The sequence below is a fragment of the Phasianus colchicus genome, chromosome 1, assembly GCF_987193195.1.
Source record: "Phasianus colchicus chromosome 1, bPhaCol1.hap1.1, whole genome shotgun sequence".
NCBI lineage: Eukaryota > Metazoa > Chordata > Aves > Galliformes > Phasianidae > Phasianus > Phasianus colchicus.
This window is the reverse complement of record NC_143436.1, coordinates 108977219-109001166: the sequence shown is the minus strand read 5'-3', so window position 1 is coordinate 109001166 and position 23948 is coordinate 108977219. Positions and strand designations below refer to the sequence as shown.

At 38.7% G+C, this 23948-nt stretch overlaps 1 protein-coding gene across 5 annotated transcripts in view; it reads left to right on the top strand.

Annotated features, from left to right (window-relative positions):
* The window catches only part of KCNJ6 (potassium inwardly rectifying channel subfamily J member 6), a 154622-nt gene that overhangs the window by 112723 nt on the left and 17951 nt on the right, over positions 1–23948 (top strand). For all 5 annotated transcript variants that reach the window (XM_090122595.1, XM_031612647.2, XM_090122585.1 and 2 more), the window contains one exon: positions 4440–5360. In XM_090122595.1, the coding sequence (XP_089978721.1) occupies positions 4463–5360 (898 nt within the window). In that variant the 5' untranslated portion in view covers positions 4440–4462. The remainder of the gene's footprint in view (positions 1–4439; positions 5361–23948) is intronic.

Here is a 23948-nt window from a genome sequence, read left to right as displayed (position 1 = left end):
GTAGGTTACAACTGATTTTTTGAAATTAGTCATATTTTAATAAATTTGCACACAAATGCATCACAACTGTGCTAGAAGAGAAAATCAATCTACTAAATTGTAGTGAAACTTTCACTGAATTCCCGACATCAGATTCTATTTAAAAAAATGGTCAAGTTACAATTTGCAGTATTCTGTGTTAAAACACCAAATTGTTTTGTAGTTCTTCCTCTAATTCGGTGTACAGCCAAAGCAGGCTAAGATATGACTTGGACAAGTATGTCCTTTGCATACCTCCATTTGGTTTGTACTTGCACAGCACCATGACAAGATCTCTGAAACACTATCAAAATATAAAAAAAATGTATTTGATTATAAAATGGACTTAGGGACTACAGCAGTCCATTAAGTTCACAACTACTTAAGGTCATGAGAACAGCACAGCTCATAATTTACTGTTGATACTGGATTCATGCCTTTCCACAGACTCTAAATAAAAATAAAAATGGAAACATTGAATTGTGTCTTTCTAAGTCTGTCCTAAAATTCACAAGACTGGAACACTATCACTGGTTGCATTTTCACTAGAAAATAAAATGTTTGATCCTGAGGGCAACCACCCTGCTGCCTGTGTGGTAAAATTCCAAGGAAAGCCGCTGCCATGGTTTCGGCCACTGTGTAACTGAGTATTCACAGTTCCTGGCTACATTACAGGTGTCATTATGTCATTATGGAACATAGTCTGTTTCCAATGAGCAGATTGTATAAGCCTACTCTGCTTTGAAAACAAATGGGGATAAATAGTACAAGTGTAGGCTGTACCCTTCCATTTAGATTCCATGCTAAAGAATAGACCTGGGCACATTTAATATGCTGACATAGCCAGTACATACGGCTATGATGAAGCATAAATTCACAGACTTGTTTTGAAGAAGTTCTTTTTGTCATTGGAAAATCAAGCAAGTCACAGAAATCCCATACATGTGTTATGTATTTGCCTGGAGGGCTCATTGGAACAAGTATTTTGAACAGAATATTCTAAATTGGCATGGTATTGATACCTGACCATTGCGTTCAAACAAACATAATGTTTACTGAGAAAGGGGGAAGTGTTCAAATGTTGCTGATTTCTTTTTTTTCTGTGCAAATTAATAATGTGTATGTATTTTCGTCATGAAGAAAAACAGGGATAGTAAAAATAGCTCACAAGTGAGAGAGCTGCTATTCACTCCCCTGTTCCTGGAACCATGACAGCCATTATATAACCAAAAAGAAAATTGCATGAAATAAACAACATAAGTTAATTGGGTTGATATCAAGTAAAAATATAATTAGTCAAAGCGTTTTGTGGCAAAAAGGACCATCAGTATGTGGCAGCTCCTCAGCCTCACTGGTGAACAGGGATCTGGCCATGTGTTTAAAACTTATTCCTCAAGCATTTCCATGGAAACACATAGATGCAGAGTCCTTGGATCACTTATTTCAGGAGCTATGGGTTCAATCTAGAGAGCTCAGCCCAGGTGAGTGTTGGGCAATAATTCCGATCTAGAAACCTCCCCATACTGGTATTTTTGGGGTCTTATAGTATGGACATTTGGACAAGGGAGAGTGTAAAAGGGCATCTTGCATAAGAGAAAAAAAAAAAAAGAAAAAAAAATCTGCCTAATTTTTTTCTTCTCTGAGACTGCCTGGGAGTTGAGAAATGACAGCACTGGAAACAGCCTGAAGAGTTGACAAAACGGCCAAATACCTCCAGGGAGATTACAATGTCTGCAAGTGTTAGTGAGGTGCTATACTGAAAGAGATTAAATGCAGCCATCAGATCTGCTCGTTAAAAGCTGCCTTTTTCCACATCCACGCAGGAACCAGCTCTGGTGCCACCTCCCAAGGCTGAGGAAAATTCTCACATGTTAAACCACTTACAGTGACAGAGCCAGCCCACCACCATGTGCTGGGAGCACAGCAGCAGTGTGCTCCTGCTACAAAACCTACAGCTGCTTGAGAAAACATGGCCCTTAGCTCTGCTTGTGGCTCAGTACATGCACTGTAAAAGGCAAGTAATGCTGGCTATGATGCACAAGGGCTTCATCAGCACAAAGTGTTTTGAAAGCGCTGTTAAAAATTTGCAGTATGGATAGAACATGCCTCATTGCTAGTAAGTATTTCTGTAAGAAACAAACACACAAAGCAGGCTAGATGGGTGCAGTGTATGGATGGTATGCTGTCTCTGGATGGCTACCTCCCTTCAGATTTCTCCTGATGACACTAATAAAATTAGTGCCTGTGTCCCTTTCCCATCCTGTTAAGGTTTTTAATAAGTCTCGCAGTTTCTGGTAAGAGGTGTTCCAGTGAGAAGGCCTAGGGCATGGCTGCCTTTAGCAGCAGATATATTCTGAAATGCAACAGGGAACACCTGCGCTCTATCTTTGCGCTCTAACAGGGAAGGGAAAGATAAATATTCACAGTGCATTAAATATAATGAAACACATTAAACTGGCGTTGCTCACCTAGCATACATTGCTTTAAATTCTTAAAGACCAGAGCTTTTGTAGGCTGTTCTTGAGTATTTGAGGGGTCTGTTACTGCAGCAATGTGATAGTTCCTCTGGACTGAAATATCCTTAGGCACAATGGAGTTAAGCATAAAGCGTGAAGCCATAACTTCAAATTTTCTGCCTTTTTCTTTAGTCTGTCTCACAAGGTTCCTTTAAGGCCTTTTTCTTGTGTTTATTTTGTCATACATTACATAGCATTAGTGATAATCCAAGTAGGCACACTGTCACCAACTGGGATAAGTTCATCCTGAACTGACTGGTTTGGGACACGATTTTAAGTGCTGCCACTACAATCAGCCTGAATAATGCTCTCAAGACACAGTAGCAAACCAAAAAATTGACACAGGGTGGAGTGCAGTGTTTAAAATATAGAACTGCTTCCATGTTTCCATGCTACTGTCAGCCTTTGAGCCTTACTTTTAATGAGGAAAAGGCTACGGGACTGAACAGAAGCTTGGCTGTCAGTAGAGCAGGCCAGTAGACAACCAGTCCACAACCTGTTTTTTTCCCTTGGTGTTTCAGTCACTCTTAAAGTCACTCCTTTGCATGGGCCTTTCTCCACAGAGATGAAGCTGCACATCTTGAAAAATCTACAAATACCATGAGATTCTACAGTCTGCCATATAATACTCACAGCTGAGAGAGAGAAAGACCAAAACATTCCTCAAGCTGTACTGACCCATCCAGAGCAGTCCCTTGTGCAAATCCTCTCTCCAGTCTAGGCCTTCCCCAGCAGCTCCTCAACATTGAAAGTGTTTGAGTCTGTTGCCCAGGAAAGCCAAGTGGAGACCCCAAGCCTGTGCAGTGCCAGAGACATGACCACTGGATCATATAGGATCCAAAAATGAGAAAATTTGGAGTCAAGAGCAGAAATTCTGATAGAAAGAAGCCTCAGAGTGCAGAAGGCTTTCCAATAAAAAGACAGACTTATTCTAGACCTCTCCAAGGTCCTTGGCTTCCTCGAGAAAACCACTCTCCTTCATAAAATCTGCTTTCTTGTACATAAGCTAAACCACACAAACTAATGAAGCTATTTATTTCAAGAGGCTGGGAAGCAAAAGAAAAAAAAGACAGTTACTGTTGTTTCTGTTTTTTATATTCATATAAGACACTTAAATAGGGAACACTCTGTAGGATGATGTCATTAGAAAGGAACACTTGAATTAAAGGCCACAGGCATAACGAATTCAAATGAAATCATGTTCTGAAGTACTGTTTTACGTTGCTGGGAGAAGAACACACAGTTCCCTGTCTCAGTATTAGCAAGACACTGATTTTCTGTAGAAATAAACTTGAACTGGATTTGGTATATATTACATGAAATCCTGCCTTTCCTTCAACAGGAGTAGGACTGGCTCATTCCGGAAAAAAAAAAAAAAAAAAAAAGTTTGTTTTTTTAAACCTCTGAAACTTATTTAATACTTTCCCCATAGCAATGCAATTCAGAGAAAAAAATAGTTCAACAATTGCTCATTTTCTCTGCTCATCTTCACGGAAACCCTCAAGCAAACTCATTTCCTCATTTATATCAGCTATCTCCCAGAAGATCTTTCTTGGTGCATAAAAAAATTCATTTATTAAACTGTAAAGAGGACAGAGGGATAGAAAGATTTATTTGAGTACATCTTGCAGAATTTAAATATGGGTGTAGATTGGATGTCCTGATAAAGGAAAAAAAGAGAATTTGCTTTTAAAGTATTTCTAGTTAGTAATAAATTGAGGATGCTTGACATCATTTGACTTCTGCATTATGCATGTAATAGGTGAGCAAATAACAAGGACAATAATTTTATTTATTAATAGTGATATCATTTTGGCAATATGAGAAGAAGTTATGTGTTAACCTTGGGAAATAATAAGAAAAATAATGCCTGCCTTTTTCTTGTTTGTTTGCTTTTAATGGCAGCTAACGTACTGGAAGAAGACTCAATGGAGCAGGACATAGAGAGCCCTGTCACTATTCATCAGCCAAAGTTACCCAAACAAGCTAGAGAGGATCTGCCAAAAAATCTAAACAAAGAATGTGCCAAGAGAAAAATCCAGAGGTATGTTAGGAAAGATGGAAAATGCAACGTCCACCATGGGAATGTCAGAGAGACCTACCGTTACTTGACTGACATCTTCACTACTTTAGTTGATCTGAAGTGGAGGTTCAACTTGTTGATTTTTGTCATGGTTTACACAGTGACCTGGCTCTTCTTTGGAATGATCTGGTGGCTAATTGCCTACATGCGAGGAGATATGGATCATATAGGGGACAGCACGTGGACCCCATGCGTCAGCAACCTCAATGGGTTTGTCTCAGCCTTTTTATTCTCAATCGAGACAGAAACTACCATTGGGTATGGTTACCGGGTCATCACAGACAAGTGTCCCGAGGGAATTGTTCTTCTTTTAATTCAGTCTGTTTTAGGTTCTATCGTCAACGCTTTCATGGTTGGCTGCATGTTTGTGAAAATATCCCAACCCAAGAAGAGGGCAGAAACCTTGGTTTTTTCTACAAATGCAGTTATTTCCATGCGGGACGGAAAGCTATGTCTGATGTTCCGAGTAGGAGACCTTAGGAATTCACACATTGTAGAGGCATCAATACGAGCCAAGTTGATCAAATCCAAACAGACAAAGGAGGGGGAATTTATACCGCTCAACCAGACAGATATCAACGTAGGTTATTACACAGGGGATGATCGTCTCTTTTTGGTTTCACCACTGATCATCAGCCATGAAATTAACCAGCAGAGTCCTTTCTGGGAGATTTCCAAAGCCCAGTTGCCCAAAGAGGAGCTAGAAATTGTTGTAATCCTAGAAGGAATGGTGGAGGCAACAGGTAACATTTCTTATACTTTGTGTAAGGTAAATGCTTTAATATTAGAAAGGAAAATCAGTGGTTTTGCTTCAGTTTAAAGGAATCATTTCAATAGTTGATACATTTGCAAAAGGCATCAGTTATCTGGTTAGCTTCAAAATTAAAAGCGTGCCCAGTTTAATTGTCTGTTCCATCTTGCCTAATGAAATTAGTGTTGTTTCTGCTCTGTTTGGAAAATGGGATAGTTTTTCTCATTTTCTAAATTTTTCACAGCATGTCACGCAGTTATTTGTCATTCTATTGCAGGAGCCACTCAACTACTAGGACCCTGTGGGATAAAATGTTTTAGAAAAAAAAAAAATCAATTCCAAACTCTGTTTATGATTAACATGGAAGTACCATAGTTCCTGCTGCTTCCAATCACCCATGGGTAGCTGCAAAATAACTGCTTGCCACATTAAACTCCAAGCCTGTTTGGATCCAGTAAGAAATGATGATGTGTTTAGTTTTCTCTTCTTTACTTCACTGTTTACCTGCTTTTGTTTTAACTTGTAACTTGGAGCTTGTTTCACTTTAGTTCACAAAAATCTATCAGATTTTGTATTTCACTTCTCTCTCCTACACACTGCAGAAGTGTACAGAACACTTAATGCAAGTATATATAAATAAGGCTTATTTTGTCACCAAAGTTTTGTAGAGAGGTTGTTTGGTCATTAACTATAATTATACAGCAGAACATCAATAGCAGTCTATGCAGAGAAAATGCCGCTTGGAATTCACAGTAAATGGACTAGCAGTGTTTCTTCTTTGCATTAAAACTGAAATAGTAGGAGGATGTTTTGTCTAAAAATGGTGCACCTACTGCAGTCAGAGTGCTGGTATACTTGGCTTAGGAGAGATGTTTTTCCTGCTAATGACAGCATCAAATTCTGAATTGAATAAACATAAACAATACAAGGAAATGGTGATTAGAAAATGAAGAAAGGATGTGCATGGGTAGGAGAAAATAGTGAGCGGAGAAATAGAACAACCAAATTTTCCTTTTTCCCTACTACTGTAAAATCTAGAAGAGTTTGAGGATGCAGATTACACTTCTCTGACACAAGTACAACCTTCCTAACCCTGACTCATGTTTTGCAACTGGAGCCAGGAAATAAAGAGCAGTCTCTTACCAGAACATGTGTGTGTGTTTCACACATCTATTATGTGGTGTCAGAAGAAAATTGCATTTGTCACCATGTAATAAACGTGTGAGACAAAAATGAAGCAAAATATAATTCAAGCAAACTTGGCAGAGAATCTGAAGAGGTAAATGCTAGGCTTCCACATTTTCCAGAAAGTAGGTGGCAATGAAGAGGAATCAAGGAGATGAAATGTTTAGTGTTTCTGATACATGCAGTAAGCATAGAGGTTTCAAACACATGCATCAACTTTAGATGAGAAGATGAGGAAATTGCTGTTTGTTAGCTGAAAACATTCTGAAATTTCTGAACTGCAGCTAGATGAACTTGACATCTGAAAGAACAGTGTTTGTTTGTTTGTTTGTTTTCAGATTTATGGAATACTATGTTTTACAGGAAAAAAAAAAAAAAAGAGGAGGAAAAAGATTGGCAAGTAATAGTAATATTTGAGGGCTACTCGGAAAGTAATGCCTCCCATTTTATTATGAAATAATAAAAAAAACCACAGGTGGATGTAGGTGGAATGGCAGCAGAGATTGAATTTTCCCATCGATATCCCATTAAATTTTGTAGCCATGTGACAGATGGCAGCAGAGGGGCAGATTGACAAAATGGCATCCGACATGGAAATGCATATGAAGCAAAGGCATGCCATTTAATTCCTCCATGTGAAAAAATGGCACCCACTGACATTCACTGACACTTTCTGAACATTTCTGGAGTCCACACAGTGGAAGTGAGTACAGTGACGAGTGGTGCATTTCACCAGTGGTGACAATGGGTCATCTCCAGTGCACAGTTTTCAAGTGTGGCATGTAGGCTCTTGTTTATCACTGGCAAAAACACATAGCTAGTGGTGATGGCTGTGTTGAAAAATAGTGATTTGTAGCTGAGAATATGCTCTATCAAATTGAGCAATTGTGCTCTTTGTAACAGTTGTTGTTTCCATGGAAATAATTAGGAGGCATTACTTTTAGAGCAATCTATGTAAATGGCATCTCACTGAAAAAATGTAAAAGTCAGAACACAGTATACTCTGTATGTATACTTCTGCAGTACAACAAATGTACCTTTGTTGTTTTAAGCCTTCAAGCTTTTCACTGTTTAACCTTCCAATCCCTACTTCTTCCTTGATCCTAGCACACTTATGCAGCCCTCTGTTCTCTCCTTTGCTGCTCTGATATTGATATATTGATCTTATCTTCTACTCAGTCATTATCATCTTCCACCAATGAGGGCTATCTTTCAGACTATTTGGGCTTACAAGGTAAAGTTAAAATTCTAGAATAATTCTGGAATAAGTTCATAGTAATAGAAAGACTGGATGTAACTATTTGCAAACCTACTGAAGCTGCCCAGGATAAAAGTGTAACCCTGACACATTTTCAGCTGCTCCATTTCATTCTGTTGGGGCCACCTCTTTAGCATGCAGCTGTATGAGATATGAGGGGAGGGCATCATATAATATCACTTAACTGCATTATCAGGAATAGTAATGTCATAATTACTAGTACATTTTCTGTTTGTGTGGTAGTCCACGTGCATTGGATTACTTCTGCTGAAGATGCAGACAGACCAACATTCTACCATAACTAGACATTTTCCTTTTTTTTTTTCTCAACAGATTTTTTTTTTAATTTACATTCTTGCAAATATTGAAAGAAAATTTAGGCCATCATATATTCATTTTTCCTTCTTACATCAAATGTAGAGTGAAAGCAGCAAGAGAAGCTGCTCACTGCAGAAATCTCCAGCACACTACTCTTCATACCTTCCAGTACTGCTTGAAGTCATGGGATAGAAAAATACTGACAATTAACCTAAGAAACTGTGTCCTTAGCTATAGCAGCATCATCACTCAGTATTACTTTGCATACATCAAACACAGATGGACAGCATTATCTTCTGTGCATCAGAAAAAGTCACTCCAAATTCTGACCACATGAGAAAAATCCTTTCTAAATTTTCAGAGCTTCTCTACTCTTACATTTATCCTTTTAATGAGAGGTAACATGGTGCAAACTGCTTAATATGAAATTTGCTATTATTTTCATCAATTATTGTTATTATTCTGTATAAAGTTTTATTGAGAAAATATCACCTTACATAATAGTTTCCACCTAAGGGATTCAAGAGCTCAGCTATTTCTAGTATGAAATATAACTGCTTATGTAGCATCATGTAAATTTTGTACTGTGCGTTAGGAGTGGAAATGAAGAATAACACATCTTATGAAAAGAAATGAAAATTTTTAGCCAAATCAAAATTTAGGAGAAACATGAAATCAAGGACACTCAAATTCCCCTTGGAAGCATCACCGTACTTTCTGAGATACAGAATGGAGTAGATATTTCTGCCAAGGCAGATATCAAAATGTCAGCCAAGAAAATAGCACTACACCTTTACTATTCACATTAATTCTACCATAAGGGTTATTTTGAGGGCAGAAGATTCAAAAAGGCACTTCCAACAAAAGACAATGTCAATCTGACTCCTTCATATTATATCTGCAAGAACTGAAAATAGCACTGGTTTTATAAACATGTTATTGATCCTTTCAATATGCAATTTTCCTTATTTGTTTACTCAACAAGCCATCTGTGTTCAAAGGATAACACTCTCACAAAAGTTCACTCCTATGGCCTTCCTAATACTAACACACATCTGTCAAGCACCCAAGAAAGAAATGGTGAGTGTTTCTGAACTTGTTCTGTAGTACTCACAGCAGATATGTTACTGCAACCCCTACCACAAGGGTTGGTGACTCAGCTGAAGATGCAGCATCTCACACTTCTCACTTTGGTAGGCCATGCTGCCACTCCTCAAGGTGAAGTGAGATCAGCTCTGCACAGCCATACACTGTTAAGTACATCAGGCCATTGTGAAGCAAACGGCGATCCTTCAGGATGGGGAGCCACTGTTCTGCTTCCCATCTTGCTAAAGGCAGGTAAGAGTGCAAGCAAGATGCAAGAATCAATACAATTCAGCAATAACAAAAATAACCTCCACCTTTAGTAAGGAAGTAGTTTCTGAGACACTTTTGCATCTTTTAGTGTCAGAATACAGCAGTGGAATTGAAACTACAGGATTCCAGCATCCCTTCCCTCCCTATGGTAGAGCTGCAACACTACATGCAAATCGACTAATGGAAAAGAACAAGTCCAATGCACCAATCTCAATCCCTCAGCATTTGAAATCTGCCATTGAAAATACTTGGTTTATATTAAAGTGCCATCACTACTTTCTTTTTTTTTTCTTTTTTTTCTTTTTTCTTTTTTTTTTTCTGGAGATCAATTAAGATATTTGTTAGAATATGCAGTTTTATTGCAGTGGAATTTGAGTAAATAATTTTGGTCCTTTGATCCATGAAAAACAGAACACAGAGGCTCACAGATCCTGAACCCTGTCTCCCCTAAACAGTATGCACAAAAGTTTGGATCTGAATAATTTATATATTTCTCTCAAATTTAAAAAAGAAATGAGGAACCTGGTCTAGTGGGAGGTGTCCCTGCCTATAGCATGGGGATTGGAACTACATGATCTTCAAGGTTCCTTCCAACATAAATGTTCCTGTGATTCTGTGATTCTATGAAATCTGCAATTAACATATTTAATGGCAAGTTGACAGCCACTTTCCTACAATAGACTTGACAATTTTAAGCCTTTTTCTCCAAGTGAAGTCTGTTTTTGAGGGAGGTCTTATAAACATAAACAAACTCGTAACTTGAAAAACAATAAAAACTATACATCCAAAGTTGAAATTCTAGAAGAATTTCAGAAGAAAATTTTCAGTAGAAGAAAAAAAGGAAGAAAAAAAAAAAGATATTGAAAAAAATTTGAAACTGGAGAGGTGAAGTGGGAAAGTGAGATATATGAGATGAGAGAGAAACCAGGAGGGAGAAACAGAAGAATTCAAAGGAATTTTCAAAAAAGAAGGAGAGGGGGAAAGAGGAGCTTCCCAAACAGCCCATAGCTTTGGTGTTAATATGGTTTCTGAATTGTAAACAGTGGAGTTTAAAACTCTCATCTAAAGTTGCATTAAATTACAAAATAATAATAATAATAATAACTTTTTTCATCTCAGGAAAGTTATAAAGGATTTCATTGTACTTTAGCCAGAAAGACCATCAAACCTGATGTGTGTCCAGCCAGCAGGGTGCACTAGATGACACTCTGGGAATTCCCTCTGCCTAAAAATAAAACATGAAACACTATCGAAGAAAAAGAAGAAAGGAAAAAAAAAAAAAAAAAAAAAAAAAGATCAGCACATTTATAACTGTCAAGAAAATAAGCTACAAAGCTAGGCATAGAACTTCAGGCTTATATGGATAATTTTACGAATAAACTTGTGATAGGGTGCATTTATAATTCTGACACACGGGCTGCATGAGAGCAGTATTTGCAGAACGGCTCATCATAAACAAACACGTTTGCCAGCTGTGGAAAATGTGTGCAGAAAACAATAAAATGTTCACACTGATGGTTATTTATATGATGCTATTGATTAGACAGACATTGTATAAAGCTGTTCTCACTCTTCACTACAGCCCCTTTGATTGACTGATTTATTGTCTTCTTGCTTTCACTCTACTGAAATGAAAATTTACCCCTTATCCTTGCCCAATCCTAACAAATACCTCCTTTTGATATGAATGTTAACAGCTCCAACCTTTCAAAACATCAGCAGACCTTATTCTCTCTCTCTCTCCAAATAAGCCTTGCTTGGGTTACAGTTTTGCACCAGAATTTTTTATTGCTCTTCAAAGAAGAGATGTTTATACTCTCAAATTACTTCTTAAGGGGATGTAGATGAAAGGCAGAAAAGAATCAGGATTTCTCACACCCAAGTCTTTCTGCAAGGCAACTGGTTAGAGTAGATTAGATTGTTGTGCTCCAGGATGTGACAAACATACATTGACTGACATGCAATTTAAACAGGTTTAAGAATAAATGGCTTATATTTACACTGCATCATCACCATTTCAGGAATGGTCAGAACACAACAGCTTTCCAGCCTTCAGGCTATATTTTTTTCTTTCTGTTTTAGCATCATTTGTGTGCTAGGTGTTAAGCCTAGACATTTAAGTTCACCTGCACCTCTACCCCATTTCCCTAGCATTTGCCAGCAATCTCTTTCACTTATGTTTGCATTTACATTTTTTTTAATTCTATCAATATTTTTCATTGCTATTAATTTTAACACAGAAAGTTAAGGCTATTAGCAGAAGGTATTGCAGTCATGAGCTGGAGCTCTAAATGTCAGCATTGAAAATCACTCCAATTTCATCGCAAAGTTTCTTATCAGAAAGCTTCCTGAAGGTGAAGGAAAACATAGGACTTAAATGGAGCAGCTACAATTTCACAGTAAGAGTCGAAACAATATGCAAAATGGCAAGAAGTCAGGGAACAGAGTTCATGAGAACAAAAGAGAAATTTGGAGCGAGTGTGTATATCAATTTCAGGGATGGAGGGGAAAAGGAATCACACATTTTCTCTAACAGATTTGTTCTCTGAATGATGATACTATACAAATGTTTTACATGGTTTGATAACAACCTATTGTCCATCTTTTATATCTTTCTTACCACTTCATTGCTCAGTTCGTCACAACAGCAGCTGCTCCCTCATCCCTAAACCTTTAGATATTCAGATTCAAGCAGTAAGTTAGATGCTAACAAGTAAGCTCCCTAAAAGGCAGATTTCATACCTTGCTATATTGAATTAATAAATAAATCCTTGTTGCAAATTAGATATTATTTAAAAAATAATCTGCATTGAACACAAATCAAACTTTCAGAAGAGCTTCATTTTGCACATTATACTCTTGCAAACTGCGTTAGGGCACAGGAAAAGGGCACTTCCAAGTTCTATGAATGCTTTCATAGACCTCCACTGTCAGCATTGTTCCTTTCCTAGGACAGTGTCTAGCAGAAGTAGACACACACAGTTTTTTCTGCACTCACTATTCCTTCTTAATTATGGGCCTGCATACACTATCCTTTGCAGCAATTATGATCTCCATGGCCAGAGGAATCACAGGATCACAAAGCTGTGGCGTAACACTGGCCATATTGCTGCATCTCTAGCAGAAAGGCAATTAAGTGACACCTCCAGCAAATCTTCAAGCAACACTGTATTTCAACATTTTAACAGGAAATCAAGGAACCTGCAAAGGCATCCAGATGTGGGGTTGTTAGTACAGGAGAGATATGGACCTGTTGAAGTGCCCATCTGAAGGAGGGCCACAAAAATGATCTAAGAGATTAAACACCTCTCCTATAAGGACAGGCTGAGAGAGCTGGGGCTGTTCAGCCTGGAGAAGAGAAGGCTCCAGGAAGATCTAAGAGTGGTCTTTCTGTATCTAAAGGGGGTCTATGAGGAAGAAAGGGACAAAGGGAAATAGTTTCAAACTAAAAGAGGGAAGATCTAGATTACATATAAGGAAGGAGTTTTTTAAATAAGAGTTGTGAGGCACTGGCACAGGTTGTCCAGAGAGGCAGTGGATGCTCCATCCCTGAAGACACTCAAGGTCAGGCTGGATGGGGTTCTAAGCAACCTGATGGAACTGTAGGCGTCTCTGTTCATGGCAGAGGAGTTGACCAGATGGCCTTTAAAAGTCTCTTCCACGTCATACAATTCTATGATTCTATGAATTCTGTGGAGTTCTTGGGTCTTCAGGCTAAGTTCAGACCCCAGAGTATGTGCATAACTCAGGGGACTAAGCAAGCATGTGATGAACTGCACTGTACTGTGTTTGATGTCCCCTGTGTCCACACAATCTTGACCAGAAAGATCTCTACTTGCTGAACAAAATGGATGATGTTAGACAAAGTGCACAGCAGCCATTTTACTTGGGTCAAAGAATTCACAAAGCAGAATTAGCTGACTGTACAGCTCCTATGTTTCCAAAGTGGAGACATCATTTCTGAACACTCCTAAGAATTGCTTCAGAAGTATGAAGTGCCTTCTGCATTTCTGAGCACATTTACAGATAATGGCTATTACTTTGTGCTTGTTTGGATTGTCCATTTGGCCTTGGAATGATGTAAATGAGGAGCCAGCATGGAAGCAGATGATTTGGAAAAGAAAAAGTGTAATTATCATTTCTAATTTTTGAGTTTTACTTTTGATCATCTGAGGTAGTTATTAACTGGAAAACAAAGGCTGCTGAGCACCATGATGAAATCCTAGGCACACACTGATTTGAATCAGGGCAATATCTCAACCCTGGAACTTTTTCTGAAATGAACTGATTCTTTCATGTTTGATCACCTTGTTCTCTTGTGTTTGATCTCCAGATATGAAGCATATTTAAGTAGCCGGTAGTTCAAAACCTTGGGATGTACTTTTGGCAAAGTCTGTTTTTGCCTATACCTCTAGAAGATCTTTTTGCTTTTCCCTTTGGTGCCTATTTATTCCTGGCTGTATAATGTTTTCTCCTGTTCAGTCTCACTGAATTATAACAAAAGATAAATGTGTTACATTACATCTCTTGACAACAGTAAGATCTCTCCAAATTTATAGAGGTTTATATCAATTCCTGATGAACGTGAGTCAATTGGTTATTCATCTTAAACAGAAAGTTTTCACAAAATTGAATAGAGTAGTAACTGCAAAGTCCTAAAAGACCAATGAACAAGCAGGGCTGATTTTGAAAAAAAAAGAAAAACATTTCCTCCTTTGACAACGTGTATGACTGCCAGGCAGCCCATGTTCACCTTTCTTGTATTCCTTTCCTCCCCTCTCCAGACCTACTGCATTGCTAAAAGAGATGGAATAAGAGAAAATATCTTCTAGGAATGATGGCAGCCACTGTGGCAATGAATACAAAAGGCAGAAAGAGCTTGTGTGATCAGCCTTGTGGTTATGCTTGCTCACTCATTCCTGCCATTCCCAAGAGAATTACAGGAAGAAAAATTCAAAAAGCTTTTCAAGATTTCTATTCTTCTGGATTTGGACAATTTTCATTTGTTGGTATTTCTGTGGAATGGAATACTTTTGTTTAAAAATATGGGATTCTAATAAAAACAGAATTATTGAATTGGAGATATTCCATTCTAACAACTCATTCCAATAAAGAAACTTGATTTAAGAAACATTCAAAACATGAAAATGCATTAAATATCAGATTTATTTTTAAAAAGTTTCCAGTGGTTATCAGAAACATCTTTAAGATTTTTGAGAGACAATAAAAATGTAATTAATGACAATATTTAGAGGGAATGTTTGGATCAGCTCCACTGATGAGAAATAAATAGTGGGAAGGGTAAAACACGCTCCAGGGGATTTCCTGTCCTGCAAATGATGCCAGGCTGTAGCTTTCCAATCTCTTCCCAGCAGTTCACTGCTACAAAGCCAGGAACAGTACAAATAGGTTCCCAAGACAGAGTTGATTAGCACTATATCTCACGAATTGGGTACTAGAGGAGGGCAGTGTCATGCAGTTATGACAGTGTGAATGCAGCCCTCTGTCATAGCAAGGGAAGGGAGCACTGAAGCCATGTCATCTACTTCAGGATTGCTCACAGCAATGGTCAAATTAACTTAAGGGAGACAAAGATCCAGGGATTTGGCACTGAATTTATACCTGCTAATAAAAAGAGCTGGAAAAGGCAGCACATCCTTGACAAAGTTATGATAAGTATAAAAGAGAAAAAAAGACAACATGAGGAAGGAAGCTGTCAAACACATCTGCCTACCTCAGCTCTCAGGTGCAGGTTTCCCCAGGAGGTGAATGGGCTCAGGTTCACACATACAGTGAATGTTGCTGACCGTACTAAATTCACTGAAGTAAAATGAATAAAAGTCTCTGTAGATACAGTGCTAAGCAATTTATTAAACTACAGCTTTTAGCACAGGCTGTTAGAAGGGTGAATGGCACACATCAAAATAAGTCCTTATGACAAACAAGGGCCACTGCTTACTGGGCTGTGTTAGTAAAGTATACACATCAGCTTGAGGAAAGCAATTGGACTCCTCTATTTACCACTTGGGAGGACATCTCTGGTGTTCTTTGTTCTGTTCAAGATGCCCCAGTACAAGAAAGACTTGGACTTATTGGAGCGAGTTCAGAACAGGGCCACCAAGATGGCGGGAGGCCTGAGTACATAATATAGAATCATAGAATCATTGAGGTTGGAAAAGACTCTAAGATCATTTAGTCCAACTGTTGACCCATCACTACCATATCCACTAACCATGTCCACTAACCACTGGCCTTCTTGGCTAGTTGGGCTCTCTACTGGCTCTTGTTCAGGCCAGTACCAACCAGACCCTTTTCCTCCATGGGAATCTTACCTCTATCTGAACAGACCTAATAAAAAGTTAAAGAAAGCATAGAGACAGGCATAATTCAGAGGCCCAGGATGATGGACAAGAATTAATGGGTACATGATCAGACAATTTTTTACCATATGGCTGATCATACCTTGAGGCAAGGTCCCAGGAGGATAGAACTGCCATTCCTGCAGGTGCCCATAACCTGACTGTATAAACCCTGAGCAATCTGAGCTATGTGGCTACATAGTAAGCAGTACTTAGGACTGGTTGACTCTGCAGATGTCTTCCAGTCTAAATTATTCACTGCTTGTTACACTCAAAGTCTGCTTCTACTAGCATGTGATAACAGTGAAGAATTAGATTGCTCTGAAAAGTGATTAGCCCAGCTAAATGTTCTCCCATGTCACCATTTATGCAATTCTGTTTTATATGCCTGAAAACTGGGTAGGGTAAGGAGTATGAGTCCATTGCTTTGGTCAAGCACCCAGTCAGTGCAACAAAGCTTTGCTCCAGGAGGTCTGCTACAAGAGAATATCTTAAAATTGTGAGGCAGCACTTCATCAGACAGCTGATCTTTGAGGAGTGGTCCAAAGATTGCACTAAATCAGTGTTCCTTATTTATTCTGTTTTTGTTTTTTTTTCCATTCCCCTTACCACAGTCTCCTTCTTTTTCATCTTTCTGCCTCTATAAACAGTGAGGGAGATGAGTATCAAACCTTGCTTCAGTTGTCTGCTTCTCTCTCCCATGGACAACCTTTGTATAATTCAAATGGGCTACAACAGATCTACCAATCTACAGTTGTTATTGTTATTATCATCATCATTGTTATCATCACAGCAGATAGCCTTGTATCTAGCAACAGTGTCAAGTGCTTCAAGATTTATCTTTGGGCGAGCCCTAGGGCACATCAGGGTTGACAACTTTTATTCCACCTTTCTGACTGATGCAGACAAATGTGAACTGAAGAGACAGGAGCTTACCATTAAAGGAGAAAAATCAATCTGACTATGGCAGAGCTGCCAGGCACCACCATAGCAAAAAAGATTTAAGACTCAGCCAGTCCAATTAAACTGCATTGGCACTATTTTTTAACTAGACATAAGGTTCAATTTCTTCATTCCTGGATAAGAAGTATTAGCTTGCTACACTTAGATCACCACAATGGAAAGGTCCCCTTGTTCCTTTCATTTTTTCCAGTTTCTTTTTCCAATAGTCCTTTAATTACAGTGGGAGCTCTTCTTTCTTTCTTTCTTTTTTTTAGTAAGTACAGTAATAAGAGTTTTTAACTATCAATATGTTTATAATAGATGCTGTGAAAAAGTGTAGATGAGTTCAAAGCCAAAAGTTGCGAGTCAGTTACAGACTTCTTTGAGCACACTACCCGTGTCTACACAGCTGTGAAGTGAATGAGGTTTAGTTTTGACAGTCTGAGGAAAATGTCTTTCTCCTACTACAGATCAAGAGCAGGATCTCTTGGGAAGACAAAAGCCAGCATCTGTCTTTGCATCCCAGCAGTCTTGCACTTCACCAGCATCTAATTAATCATGTTCAGTGCTTTTCAGGTGACATTTGTGGATCTGGCCTATGATGAGCACTCTTACTGCAGGAACTCAAGCTTTTCCACAGTGTATTCCTTTTAGAGATGAAGTCTGCAAGTAGCATGAGAGTTGTGTGTAAAGACCAATGCAAAATATTCATTTGCAGCACTTCCATCATAATTTGCAGTGTGAAGAAGGACAGGAAGTAGGGCCAGCAATAACAGACATCATCCTTTGGGAAGACATCAGAGAAGCAGATGCAGAAAGATTACAAGTCCACCATTCACAAATGGCCTACTCCAGCTCTTTCCCTGAAGAACAACAACTAGTCCAAATTTTACAGTGAAATTGTTGGCATTTTTTTCTTTCTGTAGCAAAAAAATAATGAGGCAAAGGTCTAACTCATTTCAAAAACAAAACAGATCCAGTAGTAATTTTCCAACTTGCAAATGAATTAGGAACAGTTCAATGAAAATTCCATGTTTGTGCTCCTGGACTACAGTGGTACTCAAACTGCACTTTAAGACTCTCACTTCAGGGGCTGAACACAGCTGCAATAGAGTTTTAAAACCCTGTTAAATTAGTAAAAATCCAGAGACAGAAGAACACACGAAATGAATCTTAACCTTACCACATTTATGCTCTTTTGTGCTTGAAGGAGATATAAAATGGTACTAGAGAATCCAAAAGCCATCAGCGATAGAAATTCAGTGCAGAAACACCCCTTACTAATGTGTATCAAATATTTATTATACAATTTTTGAGCCTGTTCCACCAAGTTCATGGAGTAGGTCTCAGTCTCTGGTGGCCTTTGAATTAGGACCCCAAAGGAATAAATTGAGCTGTGCAATGCCTGTCAGTTCTCTAATGGCCTCAAAGAAGAAGCAATTAATACTCTAATTAAAAGACAAATGAAAGATTTTAAGCAGATAAATGTTTATAATCTAGATTAAGTGCCCATATGGGAAATTTGGTCTAACAAAAAGGGACATTATGACACTTGAGAACACTACATACCTATGGGAGGAATGGTGTTTTCAGGCAACATATCTTCCCCACAGGCACACTGCTTTGAAACAATCCTGCAGTCACTCTGTTCTCCACAGTCACATTTCTTTCTGCATATGTGTGGAACAAGCTGTTCTACAAAGACAGCCCGAACAAATCTTGAATATTTTATCATACAAACTGTTCACAGTAAATACAAACACTACTACATATGAAAACGCTTGGTCCATGAAAGGACACCTTACTCTATCTCCCTTTCTTATGTACCCAACTACCTCCTACCAAGCCTTCCATCTGCCATACAGTTCAGTACATAATCTGTTGCAAAAAAAAAAAAAAAAAAAGGAACCAACAGCCAAAATCTCACCAGATATTGCAGGTCCATTAAAAATATGTGCTAATGATTTCATTTAAATTACAACAGAACTAGAATAGAGAACTAGGGACTCTTGTAAACACACACAGCTCTCAAGGCTGATCCTCTTTAAGGCAGCCAAGACCAAGATTAGATCCCTCCTGAAACTTTTCTTTACACTAGATAAGTATCTTACCAAGTAGATCAGAAGAACATTGATAAAGAATAAAACCAAACCACCTCCAGGAGTTTCCATAGAACCTTTTTTTCCTGATAAAGCCCTTCTCACTTCAGCAGCAAGGAGGTTCCTTGGACACAAAAACTTTTGTGATATAAGGCCTTGACATTGTTGTTTTAGCATTGCTTTATTCCTCATCTCTTCTTTTTTTTTCCTTTTTTTTCTTTTTTTCTTTTTTTTTAAGGATCCAACAGGCCAAACAATCTGTACATTTCAAAATAGTCCTCTGGTTAAAAATGTGTTCCCAACAGCCCAATCTGTGATGCTGAAATGACAGAAGACAAGTTTTTTTGATGACTGCAAAGCAACCAAAATAAAATACACAGGAAAAAAAAAAGCAATAAATAATCACAATCATTTATATCCATAAACCCATACAGCATCTTCCACCTGAGCACTGCAGAATGGAAAGTGTGTGCTGTGGTCTCCTGTTCCCATATTCTTCTGGCTTTATGCAAAGCAACACTGTGACATAGAAAACCATATGGAGGTCACACAAAATGACCACGTGTATCTTTGGGGGATATCTTTCAATAATGAAAATCTCTTGTGATGCAGTATCAGCAGCCATCTAAATGTGAGCAAGTATAGGCTATCTGCACTGCTGGAAGAGGATTTGTGTGACTGAGAAAAACTCTTGTGTGGTTGATGAGGAATTACAGGAAAATGGCTTTTGGCATTTGACAAGCACTTAAACATCAGTTAGAACTGATGTCTTTAACTTTCTATGGCAAAGCCACATCTTATCCACTAGTACAGGTAAAGTGTATGTATAGAAAACAGGTGGTTGAAAATATAAAATATTTAAGTTAAGTATCAAGATCCATCCCTGAGGATGAGAAAGCTGCTCAACTAAATTGGCTTGTGATACGTGCTGTTTTTTCTGCTGTCTCAGCAGTTATTTATGTCAAGCCTACCTCAGAGCCCACAAACTTTGGAATAATAAAGGCAGATCAAAAATTCACATCTCAAAACCAAATAAATAAATACCCAGTGCTCTTTAAGCCACATAAGAACTACTGCTCAGAATGTTTGATCGATGCATGAGAGACTGTTCAGCGCATTAGTGTCAAAAGACACCCAGCTCAGAGAGTTTCCTTGCCATGCTGCACTTACTCAAAGATTGATGGCTTGGAACCTGAGAGGAAAGAGCTTAGGTACTGAGCAAGGCAGGATATAGCAGTACCGGTATGAAAATAGAGGCTCAAATTGTCAGCTTTCTAGTTCTGATTTGCTTCTCAGTAGTTTATTCAACAAGAACTTCACTCAGCCCAGACCCATGGTAGCACACTGTGTTTCTCCCCAGGCAATTGTGAGGATATGAGGACAACAAGAAATGCGTGCCACTCCACAGGGGTGTAGGAGGCATCACACATTTGAGACCCCACAGAGGATCAGGCAGTCCCAAGGCTGCTGGAGTCTTCTCCTGACTGTGCACTGGTAGGGTACCACTCTACTGCATGAATATCTGCTCAGCCCCCACACAAGGCTCTTTGCAGTTCAGTATGGCCACTTCTAACAGGAACTCTGGGGATGTCATGCAGGCCAAGATACATTTTATCATCCATCCCACTCCATAGCCAGCAGGGAAAGGAGTGTATACAAAGGAGTCTGGTTGTAGTGCCATCTTCTGCTAAGCATTACCTGAACCAGCTTCTCAGGGTGTCTCCCAGAGCCATAGGTGACTGTGTAATTCTGAGGTTGCTTCATTTTAAACCACTGAACAAGGAACATCCTCGTTTCCCTGCAAAAGCCTGCACCAGGTTATCCCTGGCCACTCCAGACAGATATCTTTCAGGTGAAAACAGTACAATACATACCAGAATGCTTTATCTCCACTATTCTAGCTATGCAAGACTCAAGAAGAAAAAGAAAAAGCAATTTTAAAATAATCTAATATTTAATTTAAGGATGGATGTAACTTACTTAAATGGGCAAAATATGTAACACACCTGTATGCTGTTTAACAACAGGAGAAGAAAATAGCATTGAGCATCAACAGGTGCACTGGCAGAAGATTAGCATTTAGTATATAACTGATGCTGTGAAAGTAAACATTGCGGGTTAATGCATAAACCCTTATTAACATTTACAATAAGTTTCAGTACATTATCATGTGTCATAATGTCTTTATCATGAAATGCTTTAGCATCACACAACAGTTGAATAACGAACCATGCTGATACAAGGACGATATTCCAAGTGAGTGGTGGTAATGTGCAGCAACAGTAGTTTCAATACACTCCTTGTAATTACAGTAATCTCATTCTAGAAAAAGCTGTAAAAGTAAAATCTGTGCTGAGGTAGTAATCTTCTGTACTCCAGAAGATTAAGTAAAAGCTTCAGCTTTCACTATCATTGAGTCTGAAGGCTTGGTGCTAAAGGGACCCTGAAAGTATTTGTAATCTGACAAGGAGAACAACAAAATTTTCTCGAGGGATTTTTAAAAAACACTGAGTTGATAACAGTGCAATAAATAGCAGGGACATGCCTGGGCAGAGACTACTCAAATGTAGGAGATCACTGAAATCCCAAGCAAAGCAAAAAATGTGTAGCAAGGTCTTCTAACTCATTTGTGGACAGAGAAAAGTGGAGGAATTCATGCAAATCAAAACATAGTCGCTAAAGCAGAACATCTTGTGGGCTCAGAGGCTGAGCTGTAACCATTCCGGCTACAGCTCAGGGTCAATGAGCTTCTCCACTGCAAACTCAGAGGGAAGAAAGTAGCTGCATTCCAAAATGTGGTGTAAAACATCTAGAGCAAAGAGCGTTTTATGTTAATTTTCTATCAGCTTTAAATTGTTCAAGTTTCTCCTCCAAGGAGGAGAATTAAAAGTTTTATTGTGGAAAAGGTTTGTTTCCAACACACACACACACAGAGAAAAAAAAAAGGTTCAGATTGGTATTGTTTTGAGCTGCTATGCTATGAACTGCTACTCAGAAGGCACCTCTTTGTATTTAAAATGGTGAAACTCCCAATATGAATCACAGAATCACAGAATGGCTTAGGTTGGAAGGAACTTTAAAATATGAGAACGCCCTGAGTTTACTGAAGTCAACAGAAAGATTCACATGGCTTAGAATGAAGATCAACCACACCATTACAAGGGCTTATTACATTTGCATAATCACTACGCTGAGATTTTATTGCATCCAGAACACAAGGTATTACCCTAAATCTATCTCAAATGCCATATTGATTAGCTCGTCAGTGCAGGTTTTCTACTTCCAGCCCTCTTTCTCCAACTTAGTGTAACTGAATGCAAGACCAAGGGGTGGAAAAGGTACCACGTGAATAGATTGGAAAGCAGATCCCTAGCGTTACAGACAGGCAGACACTAGCATGGTTAAATGAAAGAGCAACACCTTCTCACTGCATTCTCTGCATCTTTGTCTCTACATCTGAAAATGGGAGCACAGTTCCTCTAGACTACAGCTGTACTATGGAGTAACAGACTCATTTTTGAAGCTATTTGCATGGAGGTGAACAATTACAGAGAAGGCACATCAACACAGAATCAAGCCCTGCATCTAATGTTGATAATGCACTTAATAGTAACATCCCTACTTTCCTGGAAGAGAACATTAAACCTGTTCAAAATACAGTATTTTTTTTTTCCAAATTATAGTATTTCTTACCTCCTACATCGTATCTACCTTAATCATCTGACTCCCACATAACTGGCTCAACTTCAATGACAGTCTCCTCTACTTGTTTGAAAGTCATGTTATTTCCACTGCCATCAAAAAGGCATGATTTTCAAGTGAAGTTATTTAGTTTCTAATAGAAGGAACATTGTGTAGGTGCTACTAAAGTAGACACTTAGGAATGGAAAAGAGATTCTCCCCTTCTAACAGAGGGTTGGATTTTCCTAGAGAGGAGTAGCCTTCATTTATTAGGTTTTGGCTGTCTCCAAAGAAGAAAAGCCTCTGTCCCTTTGTCATCTCAGTGATCTACTGCTGGTAACAGCAGAAAGAAACAGGATTCCTTTCCTCTGAGGATGAAGAACAGAAGAATATTACATCATTTTAATCAGATTGCTTTCATCTGAAGACCTATAACCTAAGCATTAAAGACAATGGGCAGCATAAAAACACAGCTTTCTCCTGGAGGTTCCATAACACCAATCCATCACCCTGTATGCAAACCAGAGTACAAGTGAACCTGATTTGTCAGAGCTAAGAGCAATTTGATCTAACTCACATGCTTGATTCCCACCCAGCTACCAAGCTTTTCATACAGGACACAGTAAAATTATTCTGGAATAAACCCTGAGGAAATGTAAGTGAAAAATCTCTTCTGTTCTGGCCTACAGCTTTTCACCTCAAGCTTTGTATCTGCACTGACAGCACCATGGACTTTAATCAACTTCACTGAGCTGTAACTAGTTTTATACCCACCCCCACATTTAAGAACAGACTTTGTTGGAAGACACCAATTTATTAATTTTGTGATGCTGAGTTGAACTGAGAGCTGCGGAATTAATCTCAAACCAACTATGTTTTGTGAGAACTTCAGGTTTTTTTCCACACAGCTCTCTCAGCAGCCATCAAATCACCACAAGTCTTCATTTGCTGAATCCAACCTCCCTGAAGTTTCACTTCATTACCTGTCCATTCCCCCAGTTCTTTCATCTCCATTTGGTCCCTCTGAAATCAGCAGGAGGAGAGGATGGAGGGATGTTCTAGCCACTACAATATGAAAGGTTTATGAAAATTGTGTTAGCAGCACCTACACTATTAATGAACAAAATCCTCCTGGCTCAGTCTTAAAACCTGCATTGTTTCAAAACCTGTCAGATCCCTTTAAAAAAAATTACAGCCTTCGTTCAGCTCAAGATTACACTTGACAGTGTGTCAGTTTGACATGCAGGCATCTGTCATTCCCTGACAAGGAGAGAAATAGAAAATAATAGACAACAGGAAAAATGAAGTTTTCTTATCTTCCTCCACTGTCCTCCCTTACGACAGATTTACCTCACAGGGCACAGATTCACATCCATCTGGGG